Source organism: Nannobrachium achirus, assembly GCF_963921795.1.
Source record: "Nannobrachium achirus genome assembly, chromosome: 7".
In the NCBI taxonomy this organism is placed as follows: domain Eukaryota; kingdom Metazoa; phylum Chordata; class Actinopteri; order Myctophiformes; family Myctophidae; genus Nannobrachium; species Nannobrachium achirus.
Genome location: NC_137816.1, coordinates 46,888,635 through 46,913,204, shown reverse-complemented (window position 1 = coordinate 46,913,204; position 24,570 = coordinate 46,888,635). Strand labels below are relative to the sequence as shown.

General features: G+C 41.4%; 1 protein-coding gene across 2 annotated transcripts; it reads right to left on the bottom strand.

Annotated features, from left to right (window-relative positions):
- Positions 1–152: 152 nt before the first annotated feature.
- Positions 153–17,845, bottom strand: LOC308288135 (lactadherin-like). Of its 2 annotated transcripts, none has more exons than XM_080729482.1 (10): positions 17,702–17,845; positions 11,458–11,583; positions 11,221–11,352; positions 7,028–7,141; positions 6,463–6,644; positions 5,865–6,017; positions 5,090–5,234; positions 3,145–3,347; positions 2,639–2,794; positions 153–1,846 (listed from the first exon to the last, which is right to left on the bottom strand). In XM_080729482.1, the coding sequence occupies exons 1-10, from the start codon at positions 17,781–17,783 to the stop codon at positions 1,703–1,705; spliced, it is 1,437 nt and encodes a 478-aa protein (XP_080585608.1). In that variant the 5' UTR covers positions 17,784–17,845; the 3' UTR covers positions 153–1,702. The 2 variants fall into 2 exon arrangements, with proteins under 2 accessions (XP_080585608.1, XP_080585609.1); XM_080729483.1 differs by having other exon boundaries at positions 3,145–3,329.
- Between the last annotated feature and the right edge of the window lie 6,725 nt (positions 17,846–24,570).

Here is a 24,570-nt window from a genome sequence, read left to right as displayed (position 1 = left end):
GTAACAAATGGTACTCCCTGGCAAACAAAGGGAAGAAATGTGGTTGAATAAAGTGTTTCATACAAATGCTTGACATAGACAAGTTATAATTTCATGTCTATGTATGAAAAAAGACACCTTAAATAAGCGGTTTCCATTCGAGACCAATTTATTTAAAAAAAGAAATGTAAAACCACAGTTAGTGTATAGCCTACATATTATTCGAAACATTTCACATTTGGAAAGAAAATGACTGGTTGATGATCAAATCATATGCATGAAAGTACATCCTGCTAAAATGTGTAAAACATTGTTTAAATATTAGTTATTATGAAACATTATGCAGAATATCCTTTTATATCATATTTATACAGTGCATTACTTGACACATGAGATTTTTGCAAAGCACTGCAATTCAAATTTGTTAATATATTTATTCTGACACCTCTATTTAGATATTGCAAAAAACAATATTGCACACAGGCCCTGCTTCAGTATGCCAAATCCTTAACAAAACAACAGCTGAAATATCCAGATACTGCAAGTGAGAAACTTGTGTGTCCACCATGGAATTTGCATGAAATAGGCAGGTTGTTCCCTAGTGAACTGCAAAAGGCAAGCTACCACATGAGTCAGCATAATATAATAATAATAATAAGAACAGGGTAAGACCATGAAACTGTCAGCTTAGTTTTTAGATCGTAGCATAACTACAGGAGTTGAAGGCAACAATCACAAGGTGCCAATTTTGAAGAGACTACAGTAGGAACCAATAAGAAATCCTGCTATGTGGCAAGTTAAGTTCATGAACGTGGAAACCACTTGCAGAGCCACTAGAATTTCACCTCTGTGAATGAATGCATTCATAGTATAAACCCAAAGTCATATATATTATTCCAGCTATTCAGCTTTATCCACAGTTGAATGTGGAAATAAATGGAACATGAAATCCCATTGCCAGCCACATACATTCTATACATTTTCAGTTTCTGTGTCCTTGTTAGGAAAAAGCTAGGATGTTTCTAACCCGTGCAGCCTGAAGTATGGACCAATGCATACTCCACTTTTAGAGCCGAGTTTAATTCAGTTCCGCTCGAGCTGTCACAACATCTCAGCAGCACTGAACAGCAGACTTTATGACGGTGCCTAAACCCCCTGAACATTCTTAACATATTCACTAGGATTCACTGGAAACTATGCACGCCACCATTTTTACAAGTTGGGTTTATACGGTATACCACCGTGGTTGGTAGAGGAGGAGTTGTCAGCTTGGTAGGAGATGGGTGAGTGGTTGGAAGTTGGAACTGGGTGGCATGGGTGGAGTTACCAGTGGCTGGTTAGAGGTGGTTGATTGTCCTCTGCTTGGCCACACCTCCCGAACTTCAGTTGTTCCAACTCCATCTAAAGAAAGATGCTGGTGCAGAAAGCACAAATGAGCTGGCTGGATGTATGGAGAACCGAGATGACTGGAGACATAGAGACGTCATACTGTAGTTTGGACATCCGAACCGAATTATACTCGGCTCTAAGAGTGGAGTATGCATCGGCCCTAAGGGTAGGAGAGGAGGGGAGACTGGAACTGAACGCTGACGCTGTACACATTAAAATCCTAAAATGTAACTCTGACAGTAAACAATTTGAAGTTACATTTGACCCTTCAGAGTTAAATCAACACTGAGGATTATTCTGTCTATAGCACTGTTGGTTTGTGGGCATTGAAGCGCTAATCGTCACATCCCAAAAGCTCCATGCGCAGGGTGATGCGTTCATGCCACTCCCATGGCACCACACGGACGTAACGAGCGTAGAACGGGGGCTCAAACAGGTTCTTCTTATGAGTGTTGTTGTCAACGTTGCCTAGGAATATCTGTAAGAGAAACAAAGAGCCAACTCATCCCTGTGACACCTTTCAATTTATACTCTACTGGCCCCGCCCAGCTGTTCAGAGTGAATGGTTTGAGCAGTCATTATGTGTTATTAAATGACTAGCCTGTCATGATCCTGCTAGCGCTACAGTCAATGCAGAGATCAAAGTCTTGTTGTTTTCATAATACTTCACAAAAAGTATCTCAAACCCCCAAAACTTTAAAGGAATACTTAACCCCCAAAATTACCTTTTCCCTTAAGTTTTTTGTTGTGTGATTTTTTTTTTACTGGAACTTATCTTAGACTATTTTTAACACTTTTGGTGCAAACAGTCTCATGCACGAACAACGCACATGCCTGGGCGGGCCCATGTATGTGTGTGAAGCTGTGTTGTTGAACCGCACAAGAGTGGCCAGACGCATTCCTCGTTAGTACATGAGACTGTCTTAAATACCAATTTCAGTGAAAATGTGTGTGTTTATAATGAGGAAATGGACTGCTCACTTGGACTATACGCTGTGAGCTGTGTTGGAGTTTTCGAAATGGTTTTGCTGTTGTTAATCTTGGAGCCTTATCTTCTTTAATTGTCTTTAGTTTAGGATATTTTTCATTCACCGTGAAGGAATGCAACACAACCAAGTATTGAGTTCAAGGTTTCACAAAATAAGCGGAAACAGCATTAGGGGAGAACTATTTCTTTAAACCTGTTTTAGCAGTAATGATCAGAAATATATAAGTATATGCAAGGTTCATTCAAAAATCTCAGAGGGGACGTTTTAGAGATTTGTCTGACCTTGCCATTTTGCGAGTTCTCCTCCTTCACCATGCTCCAAGACTGTCCATCATTACTGTAGGCTATTTTGAACATTGACACAAACTGCACCACCCCAAAGTCCTTGGCACCCTGGGTGATAATGCCTGTGAGTCGCTTGTTCTTCTCTAGATCCACCTACAGTAGGAAAACAGATAACTATTATACAGAATCAGATATCAGAATATCCACTTCATTTTACATTTAAAATAAAATATTGTTACATTATTAAAACAGTGTCATCACCAACATACGCAACTGGGTAAAGAAAATTAAATTAGCATCTGCATGTGTCTTGATTCCAACTGTAATTTTGAATGCACAATTTTCTTTTTAAATATTTATTTTTGGGCCTTTATGCCTAGCCCTAGAATGCCCCACCACCACCACACTGTCTGGCCCGGGCCATTAAAATACTTTTATACACACATGAGTAACACTCATGTTACTCATGTGAGCCATTGTGAATAATAAAGTGATTCTCTTGCCTGGATCCACTCTGAGCGGTTGGTGGTGGCAGCCGACCAGGCGTTGGTCTTCCCCTGTTTGTCCAGCCTGGCATACTGGGGGTGCCAGGTGAGGCTATCGATGCCCCAAGTGCGGAAAGAGCTGGAGGCTGTCAGCTGCCCATCGGAAATAAGGCGGGATTTCATTCCCAGAGTCTCAGAGCAACCTGCCGCGTTTGAATAAACTGTGAATAAAAAAAGCAGGGACAGAGAAGGAGAGGGAAAATAACGAGAAAGAGAGGACAGGAAGAACAGCAGAGATGAAGCAACCCAATGATCTCACCCGTAGAGAAAGAAAGAGAACAGATAGAGGATGTCCTTTCATGGATATACATGAAACTTCAGGAAAACGGTGAAAAGTTCTCTGATCAATTGAAAAAAAAAAAAAATCAACCCACAACCAAGCAGAAAAAAACTGATATGTTTTTATAGATAAGAGATATGAAGGATATCGTTGTTGTCGGGTGGAAACCTTGTGTGTCCAAAACCTTATTTTGTTTTTGTTATTATTTAAAAAAAAACGATTTAAAAATGTGAAAATAGACAATCTACAAGCACACAACGCCTTGCATCGTGTTTTGTGCAACACTTGTGTATGATGAAGTAGGGCTTTACTTTACAAAAAAACACACACATTTGAAACTTGGAGATACAAGGTTTCTGTCTGACAGTGACGATATGAAAATAAAATATAAAAATGCAACTTTTGTAGTCCATATAGGTGGCAATGGCTCAGGAGGTAGAGCAGCCACTTGGAAAACCAAAGGTTACATATACATGTACTGTTGTACCAATTAATAATCCAATCCCCTTTTTTTGAATAGCACATTTTACAAACACAGAATATGGATATTATGGAGACAAAGCAAAAGTGTGTGTGTGTGTGTGTGTGTGTGTGTGTGTGTGTGTGTGTGTGTGTGTGTGTGTGTGTGTGTGTGTTTGTGCGTGCGTGCGTGCGTGCGTGCGTGCGTGCGTGTGTGCGTGCGTGCGTGCGTGCGTGTCTTTATGCTTTAAAAGGACATGTGTTTCTATTATTGCTGCCCACTCAATACTGTTCATAACATTTACTCTGCAGTCTAACCACAGCTAAATGGGGGCTCATATTATTCCATTAAAACAAGCCTTCGTCACAAGCATCATGTTTGTGAGGGCAACCACAACAAGACTCAAACCACACCATAAAAAATAAACAGTGGGAAAGTTAACGAATACGTTTCTACATTTGTTGTTTTACTAACGTCAGGGATGTAGAAGTTTTTCTCTCAGTTAAAAGTGGAAACTACAGTAGCCTCTTAACAGAGTCTAAAAGCCCTACTAGTGGTTCCTGGGGGTCGTGTTGCTCAGGTTTTACCGTTTAAAGAATCCAATACACTTTTTTAGACATATTTTGTGGGCAATTGGGGCCACGTGGAAAATTCAATGGCAATCCAGCCAATCGTTTTCAAGATATCTTATTTGGCCGGATACATAGTATGATAAGTGACGACCAAGAAACGTTGCCATCTTTAGACCCTTGGCATTTAACCTCATTCGCTGGCTTTTCTCATCTCACAAGGAGAAAAACCTGGGGAAGAACGGCAACAGAATGTGTCTATAGGGCGGGACTTAAGTTGCACATCATGTACTTGATCCGGAAGCTGTCTTTTTCTACTAATCTTGATGCTGTTTTCATGCCTGGTAACGTAAACATATCTACAGCATTAACGTAACTAACTTCCTTCCTTCCATACTTCCTGTACTTCTGCTTAGATACTTCCAGTAGTAGTTCTTGCCCAAAGGATCACAGGAAATGGATTTTGAATTAAGGATAGGAATTGTCCCTTTTCTCTTTAGTCTGCATAATTGTAAAAAGTATTCTGGTAGCCAGTGAATGGATGGTTTAGGGCGAGAAAGTGTACCAAACTGTACAGTACTTGGATGTGGTTACCATTAAGCTCACAGCCCACCAGCTCCATGCGTAGAGTGCAGGCTTTGCGGCACACCACAGGGATGATCCGGATGTACTGGGCCACGATTGGAGGGTCAAACATGTTGGTCTTTGTGCTGTCGTTATCTGTGTTACCCACAAACACCTGGGGAAACGTCACACAGTAAAACAGAGTTGGTTAAGTAAGAAGTTGTTTGGTGAAACCTTTTGGCAAATTAATGTATGTCAAAGTTGCTACTGCAGCAAACACAAACCAGTGGCAGTGGTGGAAAAAGTGTTCAAATTCTTTACTTAAAGGGGAGCTCCGGTCGTTTTCAAGGGCTTTTGTAACCCCATATTATGATATTCTAACATGGAAACCAAAAGGAATTTTATTTTGGTGGTATATTGACATTTTTTTGGAAACACGAAGCTATGACCTCACTTCCTACAGCACCCAACCTCAGTAAAAGTAAAAGTCCAGAATTCAAAATGTCAAAAGTACAAAGTACAAACGTATTGGCATCAAAATGTACTTTTACCAAAAGTAAAAATACAAAATAGTTGAAAATAGCAGATCTACAAGCTCACAACGCGTCACGACGCGTAGGATTCGAGATCTAGTGGAGTAGAAGTAAAAGTATTGGAAATTGGAAATACTCCAGTAAAGTACAAAAACTGTACTTGAGTACGTATAGTACTTGAGTAAATGTGCGTAGTTACTTTACACCACTGACCAGTGGTTTGGTGAAGTAAAGTATAATTGGCTGTATAGAGACATGGCAAACCTCCTGACCTTGTCCTTCCTCTGGCCACCTCGGTAGGTGGTGAAGGTCTTTCCATCGAAGCTGGAGGACACCTTGAAGTGCTTGATGTACTCGGCCGTGCCCATGCGGCTGGCACCCTGGGTGATGATGCCCGTCAGGCGCATCTTCTGCTGCATGTCGATCTAAGTCAAGAGGAGGGTCCATTTTACTCTCTCAGTGTTGAAAAAGAAAAAACTCTCGCACCCTGTCTTCAAATGCAAAAAAAGGGGTTTAATGGGAAATCACAATGTTTCAGTCTTTTTTAGACCTTAATCAGGCTATTTTTGGAAAAAAGATAGCCTATAGATAAACGTGATTTCCCATTAAAACACATTTTTTGGCATTTGAAGACAAGGTTCGAGAGTCTTTGTTTAGTCTTTTCCTCGACGCACCTGTCCGCCTTTATAGGCGTGCAAGAGACTTGCTTTACACTCTCTCAGTGTTAGCACTCTGGACTTTCATTAATGTCAATCATCGGAAAGACAAGCATTAGATCAGAGAAAGAGGCCTAATATCACAAAATGACACAATCGCAGTATTTCCGTCTGTATGTGATCATACTATCCCTGTCAGTGGCATTCGTCTCACCTCAATCCAGGGGTTCCTGTCATGGGCAGCAGAGGTCCAGGCGTTGGCCAAGCCTTGGTTGTTGAGGCGAGCCAGCTCGGGGCCCCAGCGCTGAAGTCCCAGGATGCCATAGTGCACAGAGGAGGCCGACATCTGGGACTCCACGATTCCCCCTCCCTCCATTCCCAGCAGGGATATACAGCCTGAAATGCAAACATGACATCTTTAACTTTAACAAATCGTCACTGTCGGGCAGAAACCTCGCATCTCCAAGTTTCAAATGTGTAATTTTTTTTCACAAAGTAAAGCCCTGCTTCATCATACAAAGCCATCGCACAAAGGTAGTGAAAACAGGCGATCTACAAGCACACAACGCCTCGCACCGCGAGGCGTTGACTCGTTCACTAGTTTAGATCATTTTAAAAAATGATAAATGCAAAACGAACGGTTTTGGACATACAAGGTTTCCACCCGACAACGACGAAATACAAATCTTGTTTCACTGGGATAAAGGTGTAGCTGAACATACACTGCAGACACATACTGTATGTGAAAATGTAATGAAATGTAACGATGGTGGACCTACGTAAATGACATTGCTTTCCAACATAGGGTGAGGGGCAGTGGCAAGTGTAGTCTCCATCTAGATCTCTGCATTTCCCTCCGTTCTTACAGGGCTGGCTGGCACAGTCATTCACATCTGCAATAAGACAACAATACACAGTCCATGATTCATTTGTTCTGAACTTTGTACAAGTACATGTTTAGTCTAGAAGTGAAGGATGGTGATGCTCTGAGAATTATAAGAACACATAGTACGAGTTAAAATGGTTAGTGTTCTGGTGAACAGCTGTGCATACATACATCCCAGACTAAATATACTGCAAAATCCCAAATGTTATGGTCCATTTGGTTCCATTTGTACACTCTCTGGGTCAAATGAACACTGGATTATTTGACTGTGTATACCTTAAACTCCAGAGTGTTCGTTTAAGGTTTTATTTTTGCACTTTTCAAAGTTAATCTACACTATAAACACAGTGTAGTCTGTATACAGACATGAGGAAGACACAATACCCTCACATAGCCTCCAACTCACCACTGATGGTAAATATGTTGCCCTTCCTAGCCCTAAAGGGCAACACACAAGTGGGGACATGATACACCACTGATTTTGATGGCATGAGCTGGGGTTGGGTTCGAAAGGGCATCATTTGTTATTATAATAAGATCAAACTATGGAGCCATGCAATTCCTTCTTCTATCCACAAGGAGGCACCCTTGTTTCATAGGGCACACTGATAGAGAACCAAGTTTGAGTGCCACCCTGCAGGGGAAAAACTGAATCACTATCATAAGGGTAATACTGTAGCACAGTGGGTCTCAAAGTGGATTCCAGGGACTCTGTGGTTCCTTTGGGGGGAGGTCTAAATTGATCCATACAAGTCTGTAACTCTGACAGTGTAAAAATGGTACCCCTATGGCATGGGTCTTCAACAGGGGGTCCGGGACAACCTAGGGGGTCCTCAGAGTTACTACAGGGGGTCCTCCAAGTCTTTGAGTGATAGAAACATTTTTTTCTCCTTTTTTATATTAACCACTTGAACCCTAGTGTCCATATTCTGAGAACTTTATCCAAAAATAGCAGATCTACAAGCTCACAATGCCTTGCGCTGCGAGGCGTTGTGAGCTTGTAGATCGGCAAAGAGCTTTGGTGTAGAGGGGGAAAAGAGCAGACTAAGAGTGAAAGGTCAAGTTTATTAGGTATTGACGGTTCAAGTGGTTAAATATCTGAATACACAAATTGACATGAATCCAAAATACACTGATGATTGTGCTGTCAAACAATGAAACTATATGGAATCTGTGAACAGGTTGTGGGGGTCCCTGCTTCATCTCTCTCTCAACTAAGGGGTCCTGGCCTGAAAATTATGAAGGTGGGGAACCCTAACAGGTTCATTTGGCTGCTGTAGGATATTTGACCAAGTACTGCTACAGCTGTTGGACAAATCATAACACATGTAACTGAGAAGACTGTATTATACACACCAGTGGTTCCCAAACCTTTTAGCTCAAGACCCAAAAGAGAAATTCCTCTAGACTCCATTCTAAAATCCAGACCAAGACCTGTTTAGCTGCTGTTCTTGTTAACAGGATTTGATTTGACAATTTAAAAAGAATCGTTCCATGTAATTGCTGTGATATGAAGAGGGCAGATTGAAGGAGACAAACAGATAGTGGGAGAGAGAGACAGACAGACAGACAGAAAGGGGGAGAGAGAGAGAGCGAGAGAGAGAGAGAGAGAGAGAGAGAGAAAGAAAGAGAGAGAGACAGCGATACATTGAGTACACATTTTGTATACAGTACGTGAGGAACAGGGTTACGGTTGTGTGACTACATCGAAAGACACACAAATGAGGTCATCGACTGCGTGATTCAGAATAGAGTGGAGTACCAACAGCTGCCTAACATTGGTGCCATGTAAGGAGGTGGTTAGCTGGACAGACTGTGACCCACCCAACCCCCCCCCCCCCCCCCCCAACCTACAGTACTGTACGGACGCATAGAAACCATGACGTCTGGGACTTAATAGCCTACGTCCAACAGCCCAGACTGCACAAACATTGTAATTGGTGGTCAAACTGGGGCTTTGAAGCATGAGTTGTTTTTTCCCAATAAATGCCAGGTCAGCACTGGTCTGTTTCTCCGGTAAGGATTCAGTGGCAGGATAGAGTAAGCTAGTTTACTTTAGCTGAGGTAAAATAAGAACGGGAACACACAAACACGGGCGCACGCAAACTAATGAATGGGTGTTCGTTTGTCAGGTTCTGAATTATTATTAATTATTCATTGTTGATAGGAGGATATTCAAACATTTTTCTCTCAATTAAACTAAACTCTAACTTGCTTGTGGTGAAAAGCACTTCCAGGTATTTCCTTCCCTTTCTTATCGCTTATTATTATTATTATTATTATGACTTTATTCTGATTCTAGTATGTTAACGAGACAAAACACTGTTTTCTTGAACCACTTAAAATCTTACGTTTTTTCCTTAAACTCGCACTGCAACCCAAATCAATAATCCAGGGTTTATTTTAAGAGGATATAATGGCATTCTTCATAATTAGGTTCTTTGATCCATTAAGCCTGATTTATACTGTGCATCTCGCTTATCTATAAGCTGCGCAGATCTATAAGCTCACAACGCGTCGTGTCACGACGTGTCGTGAGCATGTAGATCAGCTATTTTCGGTGCGAGACACCGGCATGCAACTAAGTATAACTTAGTTGCTTATGGTGAAGCTGAAGTCTGTGGGAAGCACAAACAGACACAATGTTTAATCTGCATGTGGATGTCTGCTGCATGCTAAAAGACCTGGAGTGGCATTTTGCTAATTAGCTAAACACCCGCACGGCCAGCTGAATGAAGGTCTTTCATGAAACTCCCAAGATAGCCGCTAGACCCCGTTCTCACACTGCTGTGGAAGTGTGGAAAAACACTTTGAGTGAGTTTCTGCATGCAAGACATCTACCGTATATGCCAGCCAATACCATGCACACACTACATACGCTGTCCATTGTCTTACCTACGTAGGATTGCCTCCTTGACTGAATGTTGCTAAATGTGTGTGCGTGCGTGTGTCCATATTTTGTGTCCTCATGCTATTTAGAATCACAAATAACATTAATCTGGCAAAACAAAAGTTATAATACTGTAACTGGAAAGGTGCAATTCTGGGAAAATGCAAGTGTGACACGAGTCGAGAGGAATCCACTGGGAACTGAATTCCGTCTTACTTATTGTATATTGTGATGTCAATTGAAGCATGACAAATCCTGTCTGATTGGACAGTACTGTATATTGTCCAAGATGTCTGGCCTTATAGCCCAGATAACTTCAGCTAAAAGGTTAACAAAAAACAGGTTCCAGTACAAGAATTGCCTGCAATGTTGCTTGCTGTAGTGCATGTTCACGAGACAAAACACTGTTGAATCTTGAACCACTTCAAACGTTGAGATTTTTTTTAAATGAATAATCCAGGGTTTATTTTAAGAGGATATAATGGCATTCGTCATAATTATGTTCTTTGTTCCATTAAGCCTGACTTATACTGTGCATCTTGATGATCTATAAGCTGCACAGATCTATAAGCTCAAAACTCTTCGTGACACCACGCGCCGTGAGCATAGACTGTAAAAAATATGGACGGTGGGAACCCATTGGCTTCTATGCTGCGAAAATGAAGCTTTTTTTTTGCCCTTGTATGGGTGTCGCCATCATTGTTTACTGGTACCCAATGGAATGCTATTGGCTGCCAACGGTCACGTGCAACCGCAGGGATACATTGTCTTGAGCTTGACGAAAATAAAGCACACAAAGAAGAATCATCACAAGCCTATGATCACAAGCCCATCCTACAGCATAACCTGCTATAACATAAATTGGACCATATTTTCACAAAACGCATATCATGGTGATTGAAACGAGGCTTTAAACTATCGACAGAAACATAAAGTATTTATGATAATGTTTATTAAGGTAAGGTAATGTAAAAGTTCGGGGGAAATGAATGGAATTCTATGGAGAACATGTTGCTTCTGGTACCAGAACAACTAGCGGACAATCATAGGAACTTTTAGTTCCATGTTTGCTTCATTTTAAATCCGGACAACTGGCCCCTGGGGCAGACAGATGTAGGCCTATGGGTGAAGGGCAGACCAGACAGGATGTCCCCATGAGTCACAGACAGGAATGCAGGTAGTGGTGTGGTACTTACTGCTCTGGCAGTGGACGCCCTCAAAGCCTGGCTGGCACCTGCACACGTACTCATTGAACACGTCACCCCGGCGGGTTGGGGCGATGACCTCACATGAGCCATCGTTCCTGCAGGGGTTAGGACTGCACGGTCCTGGGAGGGGATTCCAGAGCAGAGGAGGAAAGTGATTAGGCTGCGGTGTGGTGAAACTGTGGTCCTAGTACTATTCTTCAAAAGTGTCCTCTTCCTTGTCTGTACCGGTCTCTGTTAGGTTGCAGGTATCTCCGGCAAAGCCGTCAGTGCAGATACATATGAAGGGGTCTTCTCCTACCCCGGTCACACATGTACCACCGTTGTGACAATGATTCACCTTACAGTAGTCGCCTGAGAAACATAGAGACAGAGAGACAAACAAACAGACAGCAAGAGAGAAAGTAAGAATGAAAGAAAGAGAGGGAGGAAGGGGAGACATCAAATTACTTTAGACCAGTGGTTCTCAAACTTTGAAATTTGAAGGTCTCCCCTTAACTTTGAGTACACAAATGGAAGCAAATGGACCAGACTTCTAAGGGTCAATTTAGAGAGTCCCTGAAATCCATTTTAAGAACCACTGCTTTAGACAATCTATGCTGCACTCAAAATCGAACAACCTAGAGGCGTGCATAGGCAGTGTTGTGCCCCATTATCATTGAGCAAATGAATTGGATTGGTGATTTTATCTTTGGTGGTGCATTATTTTAATGACGTCATGCGCACCACGTCGCTTAACACCTAAACTACAGGATTTAGCAGGCACACAATGGACCATTGATCTGCTTCCAGGCTCATTTCTATGTCAATTCACGCTGGTGTGACACTTGGCAGTCGGCAGCTTTTGTAAACTTTGTTTAGAGGTGTGAACTTAAGGGTTGTTGCCTGCTCCTGAAAAATCTTTGGGCGGACTCTGTGGGGGTACTGCGTGCAATGAGCTATGCAACACTGTGCATAGGTGCTCATTGCCAGATAACTTCAGAGTTTTTGATTGATTGATTGAATACTTTATTAGCAGTTCGCATAGGAAAAGCACAGGACAGTCCAGTTCAGATACAAGGTCTACTAATAGGATTTTAGCCTCGGGAACCAAAGCGTAGGATTTTTAAACCCAAGAAAGCACAATGGCTTGTTTACATTGGGGTCCTTTAGTACTCAATTCATAGAAGTCTTTGACCTTTGACCAACAAATTACACCATATGTTAATTACAGTTCTATTATATGCCGTTGCATGGCCTTTCATGGACAATAGTAGACAGATTGACAAACAAACAAACGGTCTCATTTTTGCAATCACTTCGCAGCTCAACTAAAAGCAACTGAGAACAACAGCTATATTTTTAACATTGCTAAATCAAGGGTATCGTTCCAAAATGGAACACGGGCAAACGTGTGGTGTACATACTTTAGCTGCATGGCTCAATGCCAGATGACCCGTGTCCCAAACAATTGCACAAGACAAGCTTTCAAATGCAATCAGTCTCATTCTTCTACACTGAATAATTCAGACGTTATGTAGGCCTACCACAATATGTTCATCAACAATTTGACCTTTTGACCTGTGACTGTCAAGCTGCACCTTATGTGACATTCCATGGCCTTCTGTGTGATTTGATGATGATACAGTGTGGAGAAGATGACATACTGTACGTATATACATTTAGAAAAACGAAACCTTGCCAAACTGGGAGAATTTATGGAGCAATATATTGAGCTACTATGTTTACCTTTGTGTTGTTCTGGTTCCATCCTGAACATTTGTAGCAACACAAAGCAACATTGGAATTGGGGCATTCTTTGGCTACAGAGCCCAGAGTGCTGACTGACAGATCTATGCTACTGTAGGCCAGGAAGATGACACCTAGGAATTGCCATTTAAATAAATAGATGACAGTCTATTTCAGCGTCTTGTTGGTAACTCTTATTGGATTTCTTCTCACTATTTTATTTCCTTGAAGGTCCATGGTGAATCTGTGGATAATCTTCCAATTTTATTTTTTACATCTCAGATTTTTATTTTTTTCCCTCTCTCTTTTGCTATCACAACCATGAACACAGCAGCAGTTTAAGTCATTCAACCTGCACCGAACAGACTGGCTTTTCAACCATAATACTGTACATGTTTCAGCATGAACATCACTATCAAACAGCCTTTTATTTTCTAAGCCGGACAAACCAGTGGGATTTAATATTTGGTAGACCAGAAGACTTGTTTCTCCTGATCCAGAAGCAACAACAACTTTAAGAAGCAAATAAATGTGTAATAGTATTGATCAAGATAACTGGAAAAGAAACAAGTTACAAGTCTAATCATCCCATCCTCTTCTTTAGAAATGAATGCATCACCGTTTCCTACAGCCATTTTGCTATACATTTGTTGGATTTAAAATTAAGAACACATTGTGACTCCTACTGCTTTAATACTGAAAATCAACATCAGCAACGGCTGGCGTTTGAGAGTGAATCTTCTAGAACCTCTTGAATAGACAGCTAATCTTAATTTGGTTGCTGCTTAATAGCAGAATGTGTTTACAGTATGTTTACAGTAAGGATTAAAGGATTGTGGGATTAGTTCGCCAGACGCGTGTAATACACCTTTTTCAGGAATGACTAATTACACGGCGCGACAGTGAAGAGGCTCAGAGGTCCTAAGAGAATCCCACCTGACCTCACGAACAACAAGTGGACACTGGACAGGTGCACACAGGTGGACAGGATAATCCTTAGGTGCACACAAACATCAGAGATACCTCATCATATCCTGGCGTATACACTTCAATATCATTATCTATATCTCGATACATTTATTTGAAGTGGCCCTAAGCATTTTACAGGCCACACAATAAGTTAGGTGCTTACATTGCATACATGGTTCATCTAAGCCACAGTAAAACAACACAAGCACAACATTTTCCATATATAGGCCTACTGTAGCTAGAACATCCACTGATGAAATGTCATCAGCTATACACATGCTGCTAATTGTATGACATTTTACAAGCACACTTCTTATTATCACTGGGTGTGTGTTAGTGCTAGACACCGCTGACCTGAAATACAAACAGTCAAACATCTGTTCATTCATTACACAGAGACAATGATCATTTGGATTGTTATTTAAGTCTTCCTAATTATATGTGGGTGACAGTTAAGGGTTTGGAGGGGGAAAATATTATAGTATTATAGATGAATAATGAGGGTGGCGCGTGTGTGTGTGTGTGTGTGTGGGGGGGGGGGGGCACAATGATTTTGTGCCAAGAAAAACATGACACACACATAAAATCCTTAAAAAAGAAGTACTTGAAAACATTTGATTATTCTTCTCTGACACCATTTGACACGAGTTTGGTGGTAATTGAATGCCTTCTTTTAGTGTATATATTTGTGCTGGTGTGAACCCTCCTGTTTTTATTCTCATTGCTATCAAAAGTTACTGAAAAAGTTTCTCAACACCTGTTGAGAAACATGATAGGCCTAGAGTAGCCTACTCTGATTTAACTAAGATCTGTGTAACTAAACCTACATAATAGGAGATGGCATGCAAAAAAAACATGAAAGTGTTAGGCCTACAAGTTGCCATAATTCAGTCTGTATATGTGGGTGATAAAGAAACTAATTAAATGTACTCAAGTACTGTACTTAAAGGAGCTATAGTCAACTTTTTCATTGTAGGGCTGACATCCTAGTCTACAGACTAGGATGTAAACAAAGTACCGGCCCTGTAAATGTAAACAAAGGGCCAAAATGATTATTTTATCATTATTTTACGCTTTTTGTGGTCATTTTTTAATTGAAACACATATATGAAGCTTATTTTTTTATAAAATATTTTCGAAACATTATTTTTATTTTAGCATCCGTTTTTCAAGAAAAAGTTGACTATAGCTCCTTTAAGTACAATTTTGAGGTATTTGTAATTTCAATTTCCTTCTACTCCAATACATCTCAGCAATTACTTTTACTTATTACTCCACTGCAATTAATTATTTGACAACTTTAGTTACTAGTTATGTTAGAGATATAGATGATAATACATATTGCTATTGCAAAACACAAACTAGAAAAGAAAATTTCTAGGGAATTTTAAGTGTGCCTGCAGCTTGCCAAGTTTAAGCAGGCCTTGTGTTGCGGTTGGTGTTAGCATTAGCATTTTTAACATTAACATCAGCATTAGCATTAGACTTTTTAACATTAGCATGTTTAGCATTAGCTTTAACATTAGCATTTTTAGCATTAGCATTTCTATTAGCATTTTTAGTATTATAATTATCTTTTTTAGCTAGCATTAGCATTTTAACACATCTGGTGCCAACCCCGAGTTTCCCGAGTTTGTATTGATACCAACGCTGTGCCAACCCCGAGTTTCCCGAGTTTGGGCCGTTTTTGAAAAAAAAGAAAGAAAAAAAAATTCAATTTTTTTTTTTTCAAAAGATTTTTTTGGACCTTCAGAAATGTATTAGGCATGATCGCGATCGCGAAATTGCATGTTTAACCCCCATACCAACCCATTCTTTCAAACATGGCAGCCATGTTTGTTTACATCTGAAGAAAACATAATGGCCCATAAATCATGAATGCCTGAACGGATTTCCAAGCGGATTTTTTTGTTTGAAAGCTGTGAACAGCATCTACACACGTGGTGCATCATCTAGGCATGGGCGTGCACTTTTTACACAATTGCACAATTACATGGAAGTCTATGGTAACCATGGCAATGCGAGACATTGAAGAGAAGAAATCATTGCAACATAAGTGTTTAACATTAGCATTTTTAGCATTAGCATTTCAAACATTAGCATTAGAATTTTTAGCATTAGCTAGCATTAGCATTTTTAGCATTAGCATTTGTTAGTGTAGTGATGCGCAGAAGCGGGGATTGAACCCGGGACTCCCACTTGCCAGTCCAACGCACAACCAGTCGTGCTAATAGGGCTGAGCCCGATTAGCAGGGCTGTTGTCGCTGGTTCATGGCTGGTACTAACTGTGAGGGCTACAATCACCCCCCTGATCTTTGGAGCGCGCCCTCACGCTTCACACTTCACGCCGCGGACCGCCGCACACGACGTGGACCTGTCCCTCACGCGAGGATATCACGCTCCTCATCCTGCCGAAAACGCCAGATTGTAGTGATGCGCGGAAGCGGGGATTGAACCCGGGACTCCCACTCACCAGTCCAACGCACAACCAGTCGTGCTAATAGGGCTGAGCCCGATTAGCAGGGCTGTTGTCGCTGGTTCATGGCTGGTACTAACTGTGAGGGCTACATTAGCATTAGCATTTTTAACATTAGAATTTGTTAGCATTAGCATTTGTTAGCATTTCTAACATTAGCATTAACATTTTTAGCATTAGCATTAACATTTTACCATTAGCATTTGTTAGCGTTAGCATTTTTAGCATTAGCATTTGTTAGCATTAACATTTGTTGGTGTTAGCATTTTTAGCTTAGAATTAGCGGAAGTAGCGTGTAGCATTAATGGTTAGTCCTTGGGACTATGGGACCACCCACCGAGTTTGAGACTAGTAATGTTTTGGGGAGAGGAGTTATGGTTGTTTAAAGCCCAGCCAATAGGAAGGTAGAGGGGGCGAGGCTTAAGCAATTACAGATCATTCCTATTGGCCGTGTAAGTACACACACCAAATTCCGGGACAGTACAATGCTGTTAACTGGAGTTATGGCTGTTTAAAGCCCAGCCAATAGGAATACAGAGGGGGCGTGGCTTAATCAATTACAGCTCGTCCCTATTGGCCGGAAAAGGTCCAAAGTCGTGTGAGTGTTATAAAGTTTAAATCACATTGCTAGGCAAAAGACAAGTATGGCAGAATTATGTGGTGCCAAAGTTTCTGTTCCCCATTCAAAGTCAATGGGGTTTTTGGTCGTTGTTTTTTGCGAATTACGTTGCCATGGTAACGCGGATCGGAAAGAAAAGTAATAGCAACCTATTCCCGGCCAAGCCGCACGTGTTGATGTATATATTGCTGGGGTGGCATAAATTGTGCAGCAGTGCCGAAATTTGCAAGAACATGATTGGCGGATTACAATAAATGTTTTGCCATTGCATGGCAGGCACACTTAATTAACCACCACTTTAGCCCCATTTTATATGGCTATTTGAAAATAGCCGATCTACAAGCTCACAGCATGTTGCGACACTTGTGGGCAGATCTGCTATTTTCAAAGATTTTGTACTTTTAAGTAAATTGTGAATTGCAGACTTTTACTTGTAGTTAAAACAGAGTATTTCTGAATTGTAGTATTGATACTTTTAGGCTACATAGGCCTAAGTAGAAAAAGGTAGTAGACCTATTCCTACTTTTTCCACTGCTGCAAATGACATGAAAATGATGAAATGAACTGACATCTTAAAGAATAGCCTACAGCCCCGGCCCCCTACAGTATTAGATACCAGTTTATAGCGAGTCGCTTTGGAGAATTCAGTTGCTTCACAAAACGTGTACAAAGAGACTTACCGTTCACCGAACACAGACAAATCAAGGCAACAAAGTTGGTTAGGAATATCAAGTTTAAATGGCCGGCGGGACGTTTCATCATGTTTGTTTCCTTTGCGTTGCTGCGTTTCTCTGCGACGTTACAGACCGTTACAGACCGCTAGATGGCTGCTGAACAGAGCAGACTGACAGACTGGGATAGACGTAAGGCGGGTTGGAAATTAGATTCATGGATTAGCACACCGCTTCCCAAACACTGGGTCGGGACCCATTCGTGGACACATTTTTTTTTGGGTCCCTTTAAGTTTGGTTTCCTACATTTCTACATTTAAATGTGATGATGATGTGACTTGTGACGCTTCCATGATCTTTCTCTTCAGATCGTTGGCAAAAGTTGATGTGCAGTTTTATGCGTCGGCATCCATGGCATCCTTTCTGGTTTCATAATGAATGCCGCCATCTTGTGGCAAAATAAAGCAACTACATGCAGTCATACTATCATGGTTTCATTTGAGTTTTATGCTGTATACACAACTCTTTGACCTCAGACCAGACTCATACCAGGCTAAAATAACAATTAATTTGTTTGTGTTGATTATGAACAGCAGAAACCCACTGTAGTTGTAAATTAACCCATTTGGTATTTTGTCAGTTAATCTCAGACAATGTCTGAGGTTGGGATAGGCCTATGTACATTCATCACCATTACAAAGTCATACAATTTAGAGCAGGAGTCTTTTTCAGGCCAAGGACCCCTTAGCTGAGAGAGAGATGAAGGCAAGCAGGGACCCCCCCCCCCCCCCCCCCCCACACACACACACACACACACACACACACACACTACATATTAACTACTTACCCCAAAACGTTGTAAATTTGACCTTTGGATCGTCTGACTTGGTCTAGCTCTTTTCCCACTCTTCGATCTACAAACTCACGAGTCGCAGACACGTTGTGAGATCTGCTACTTTAGGCTAATGTTCCCCCAGAAACAGGGATGGGAGGGTTCAAGTGGTTAATGTAAAAACAAAACAAAAAACTCCCTATCACACAAAGATTTGGAGCCTACTCTGCAGAATCTCTGATGACCCCCTATGAGTCCCGGACCCCCCAATTTAGAGAAAAAGAGTGTCAGGCGGCAGGCCTACAACAAATACTGTTAATCACACCAATTTAATTCGTTATTTACATAGATATATTTATATATGTATGAGACCTTTGCTAGTTTCACTGCTATATTGTCGGTGTGTTACAACTTGGTCACAGTACAAAGTGCAAGTAATGGATGGGGAGGAAGAAAAACAAAAACAAAAAACAAACAAAAAAAAACATCAGTATTCAACTGGGACGTTGGCCAGTAGTCGAGGAGGAGCAGCCAGGTTGTTCACAGCAGGAGACTGAGGTTCAGGGAGGAGAGAGATGTTCATCAGCTTGATTCAGGAGTAGGCTACTTTCTCTTAACCACCTAGAGCAGTGGTTCTTAACCTTTTCAGGCCGCGACTCCCAAGCCAAAATAATCATATTTTAACAGGGGACCCCCCCCCCACCCTGACCAGCACAAAGAGTTGAGGAATTACATTTTGTATAACACGGTTCTATTGTGAAAATAGCAGATCTACATGCTCACAACGCTTGTGAGCATGTAGATCGGCTATTTTCACAATTTGTAATTTTAGAGGTATCTCATTTACTGCCTCACCCAATAATCCTGAGAAAAAGCCTATGTTCCTCTCCGCCAGGCCCGATAAACCAGAGAATTTAATATGCTTTAATCGCTATAAAACATTTAAAAGTATTATCGCTGTTTATTGCTAATCAGGCTCCTCTCGACATCTAGCGTCCGCTCCAGAACCGGCCCATGGAGACTAATCAGGCTCCTCTCGACATCTAGCGTCCACTCCAGAACCGGGCCATGGAGACTAATCAGGCTCCTCTCGACATCTAGCGTCCACTCCAGAACCGGGCCATGGAGACTAATCAGGCTCCTCTCGACATCTAGCGTCCACTCCAGAACCGGGCCATGGAGACTAATCAGGCTCCTCTCGACATCTAGCGTCCACTCCAGAACCGGGCCATGGAGACTAATCAGGCTCCTCTCGACATCTAGCGTCCACTCCAGAACCGGGCCATGGAGACGTGTTCCGGGGCCTGGGCGTGTCGGAGCGGGGCCTGCTCCAGAACTGGGCCTTGGAGAGACGGGTCTCCTCTCAACATCCAGGGAACCTCGAAGACACTGTCATTCTATTGTTATTCTATTCTGCATTTCTCTCCATTCCGACATGTCGCCACTCCGACAGTGACTTCTTATTGTCGGAGTGGCAACACTTCCATAGAGGTTAAGGTATAGGGTAAGAGATAGGGTTAGTGTCGGAATGGAGACATGTCGGAAAGGAGACATGTCGGAATGGAGAGATGCACTCGTTCCGGGGCCTGTGCTTGTCGGAGTATGTATTTTGGCCTTGATGGTGTCGTAATGGTAGATTTTAGACTTGCATGCTGAAATTACCCAATCTACTGCTGCGATGTGTTGTGAGCACGTAGATCTTCTATTTTTAGATTTCAACATCCGAGCTCAACCAAACATAAAATGACTTGCCTTTTAGTTCTACTGGATCTCTTCTTCACAAGTCCCTCCCTAACATTTTAGTCTAGTTTTTTAATCTGTTGTGGAAATTTGTCAATATATTTAGTCTTTTCATTATGTTTTTGTCAGTGAAAAAAGGAAGAACAACCATGATGATGTTTAAATAGATGAATGTGAGAGTGATAAGTGTGCCGGCGATAGTGAGAGCTGCACAATAAAGTCATATGGTATGAATACTAATGCTGTTTCCCTCTCCTCTCTAGGTGGTTAAGAGAAAGTAGGGCTACTATCCGGGATCAAGCTGATGAACATACATCTCTCTCCTCCCTGAACTGCAGTCTCCTGCTGTGAACAACCTGCTGCTCTTCTGCTCCGCAACGTCCCAGTTGAAGGATTGCCTTCTTCTAACTAACACATATGGGGAACCGATCATTGTAGGGAATGATATAACAAACAATTTAAAGCACTTTTTTAAATGTCACTTTTTAAAAGAGAGGTTTCTTTTTTTAAACGATTGACTGATTGATTGATTGATTGATTGATTGATTGATTGAAGACTTTATTAGAAGTTTGCATAGGAAAAGGTACAGTTTCATGACGGTACAGTTCACTGGTAGCCTACAAGGTCTACTAAAAGGAGATCCATGAAAAGACTAAGCTTATTTCCACAGGAAACTGAAGGTGTACCTGAACTCTATATCCAGGAAAGGATTCCAAAGGTTGAAAGGATTCCCAAAGGTTATAAATTGGGGCCTCTCCTGTTTTCATTGTACTACTGCTGTATTGTTGTTTTCCCCGTACCACCCATAACAAGCATTCCATGGTGGTCTCATTATATCTTATCTTAAATTCTGTAAATACACATGTAAATAATAATTCATTCATTCAAACTATTTTTGTGTGATTAACAGCGTTTGTTATTGTATGTTCAGCCTTTTAGTTTTTGTTGACCAAGGGTTTAAATTGCATAACTTGTTTTTAGGTGTTGAAGGTCTGAAGTAGCATCTATCCAAACCCTTATAGGGTCTGAGATTGATGACAGAATAGCCTACAAGTCTTTTCACTCTTGTTTATTACAAAAAGATTCTGCTGTGTTAAATATTATTTTAAAGCCACTTTGCTACAGAGGTCAAAGTTAGCTTAAAGCTTTTGAATGCAATTTACAATTAGGCCTACAATTTAGGCATTTAGCAAATATCTTAATCCAGAGTGATTTACAATAGGCAAGGGCACTTGATTTTATTTTGAAGTGAAGTGTACATCATAAATATGTTGCAAATGTGTCTTATGAAAGCTTGTGTACACAGCAGTATTAGTCTACTAGACGAAATCATTGTATGGCACTGCAGTTGCTTTATTTTACCACGAGATGGCGCAGTTCACCATGCACATCTGAAAAAAGTGAAATAAAGATCAATTATTATTTTCACCGTACACTCGTATTGTTACTATAGCCTAATATTATTTACATTGGGCTGCCTACATTTGTTTGCATGTAAAAATGTAAAACTAAAAATCTAAAAAATAGTCAACTCTGTTTTAGTCAGATGTTAGCATTCATGTCCTGTAGCAGTTGCTGAGGGACTAGTCGGGGGCGTTAGGGATATTTTGCCCTAATCAGTCTAAAAGTGCAACATTTTGCACAGATGTAGCTCAGGGCATGCTCTAATGATTTAGCTAGGGCGCCCGAGTCGGCGACCTTCAGGGTCGCCACAGCGGCCAAATCAAGTTGGGCTCCCATTGACTTTCTATACAGGAGGAAAATGCCCAGAAAAACATTTTTTTCTGGGTATTTAAGTAGGATGTGAGGGGTCTAAACTAGGGGTTTGTCATGATGCTGAATCCATTGCAAGCATTTGTTTTGCACAACAAACTTTCCTTGGGCTATAAATGGCCTCAGAAAACGATGCATGTATGGGTGAACATTCGTGTTAGTCGGACGCCTTAGGTTTTTTTTTTCTCGTGCTATTAGTCTAAAAGCGCCAAATTTGGCACAGATGTAGCCCAGGGCATGCTCTAATGATTTAGCTAGGGCGCCCAAGTCGGCGACCTTCGGGGTCACCACAGCTCCAGAAAACACCCACAAAACTCTGAAAAGTGATGACTCATCACTTTTCATCACTAAACCATCGTTTTCTGGGGCCATTTATAGTCCAAGGAATGTTTTTTGTGCAAAACAAATGCTTGCAATGGATTCAGCATCATGACAAATCCATAGTTAGACCCCTCACATCCTACTTAAAGGGAGCCTGTCACCCAAAGGGTTACTGTCACTTTAATATCATCTTAAAGTGATCCCTGATACGACAAATATGCCTTAATACATTATAATTGTCCTCTATAACTACAATGTAAAATTAAAAACACCTCAATTATTTTATTTCTTCTAGAAATAGCTAATCTTTCACTCAATAGGGGAAATGCCCGTCGCAAGTTGATGATGTCATAAATGTCAAGTGTGATCTATCCCTATGGAATTTATGGCATGCATGTGAAAATAAAAACAAACGTAATACTTCCTATGGTTAATATGAGCATCAAATCAATATTTCAAATGTGTTAATGACACATGACATTTATGACATCATCAACTTGCGACAGGCATTTCCCCTACTGAGTCAAAGATTAGCTATTTCTAGAAGAAATAAAATATTTAAGGTGTTTTTAATTTTACATTGTAGTTATAGAGGACAATTATAATGTATTAAGACATATTTGTCGTATTAGTCAGGGATCACTTTAAAAAACAAGTTAATACTTTTATGATGTCATTGTGGGGATGTGCAATTATAAGCCAACCAAATTAATTGTCTGTATAGCCTGACTGTATGACTACTTACTGTACTGGTCAGCTGTTGTTGGGCAGATTACACTGAGACAGTTTCAGACTGTTTCAGGACCCACACTGGAGAGAGACAACATGAACTACTGTATCATAATTTTGGGGCGTGACATCAGGCCTTTAAATACCCAGAAGAAAGTGTTTTTCTGGGTATTTTCCTCCTGTATTGAAAGTCGATGGGAGCCCAACTTGATTTGATTTGGAAAGTTGTGGATATGGAGATCGCTGATGTCATCACGAGTCACACTTGCAAATTAATTACGTCCTTGTCCGTTTTATGCCCATATATGGAGATCCCTGTCCCGATGTCATCAATATTAATTCAGCGCATATCTGGGAATGCCCATATTTGGTATGGGCATGTTCTGACATCACATTGTTGACTATCATGCAGGGGCCTGATACAACTGAGGTGCAACTGGTCTGATATACATCACCAGATGTCCAAGAATTGGTGCACTCATGTCGCCCTGAGGCGTCTTACTACTAGTATATTAAATATATATTAGAGAGAGAGAGAGAGATAGATAGAGAGAGAGAGAGAGAGAGAGAGAGAGAGAGAGAGAGAGAGAGAGAGAGAGAGAGAGAGAGAGAGAGAGATACATATAAGCCTACCAGTAAGACTCCCTAATCGGGAGATAAGCGACCGTCAGGTCGCAGCGTGATTTTAGGGCAAAATGTGTAGGAGCAGTGTCCAAAAATGTGTTTGAAAAACTCGGCCAGATGGTGGCGCTATATGGGACAGATCCATGTTGATGACATGAGTGTAGACATACTACCGATTTGCGTGATTTTAGGGCAAAATCTGTAGGAGCAGTGTCCAAAAATGTTTTTGAAAAAATCGGCCTGATGGTGGCGCTATATGGGACAGATCCATGTTGATGACATGAGTGTAGACATACTGTGTACCGATTTGCGTGATTTTAGGGCAAAATCTGTAGGAGCAGTGTCCAAAAATGTGTTTGAAAAAATCGGCCTGATGGTGGCGCTATATGGGACAGATTCATAGCCCGAGTTACGACATTTTATGTGTGCTGCAGTGGCGGGGGTCCTCCACTAGGGGCATCCATTCTGGAGCACCAGGAGTCGGTGGTCCCCAGGAATTCCCTGTGAACAGCCCCGTTTGGGTGGTCATTTGGTCATTTCTGCACTTTTTGGTGGCGGTGGAAGGGGGTCCCTGGGGGTCCCTGGAGCTCCGGGGGTCCCTGGTGGGGTGGAGGTTGTGGATTGGCAGGCAAGGAGTGTGTGTGCAAAGTTTGGCATGGATTGGGGTAACGGTGGCGGAGATATGAGTTGGGGAAAAGTGTGACATGACGGACAGACAGACAGACTGACTGACAGACTGACTGACTGACTGACTGACTGGAAGTTTTGGTAGTAAATGCGACCTGACGGTCGCAATTATTATTATTACTGCTACCACTACTACTCTAGCTAGGTACAACACGTGCTACTGGGTTATAC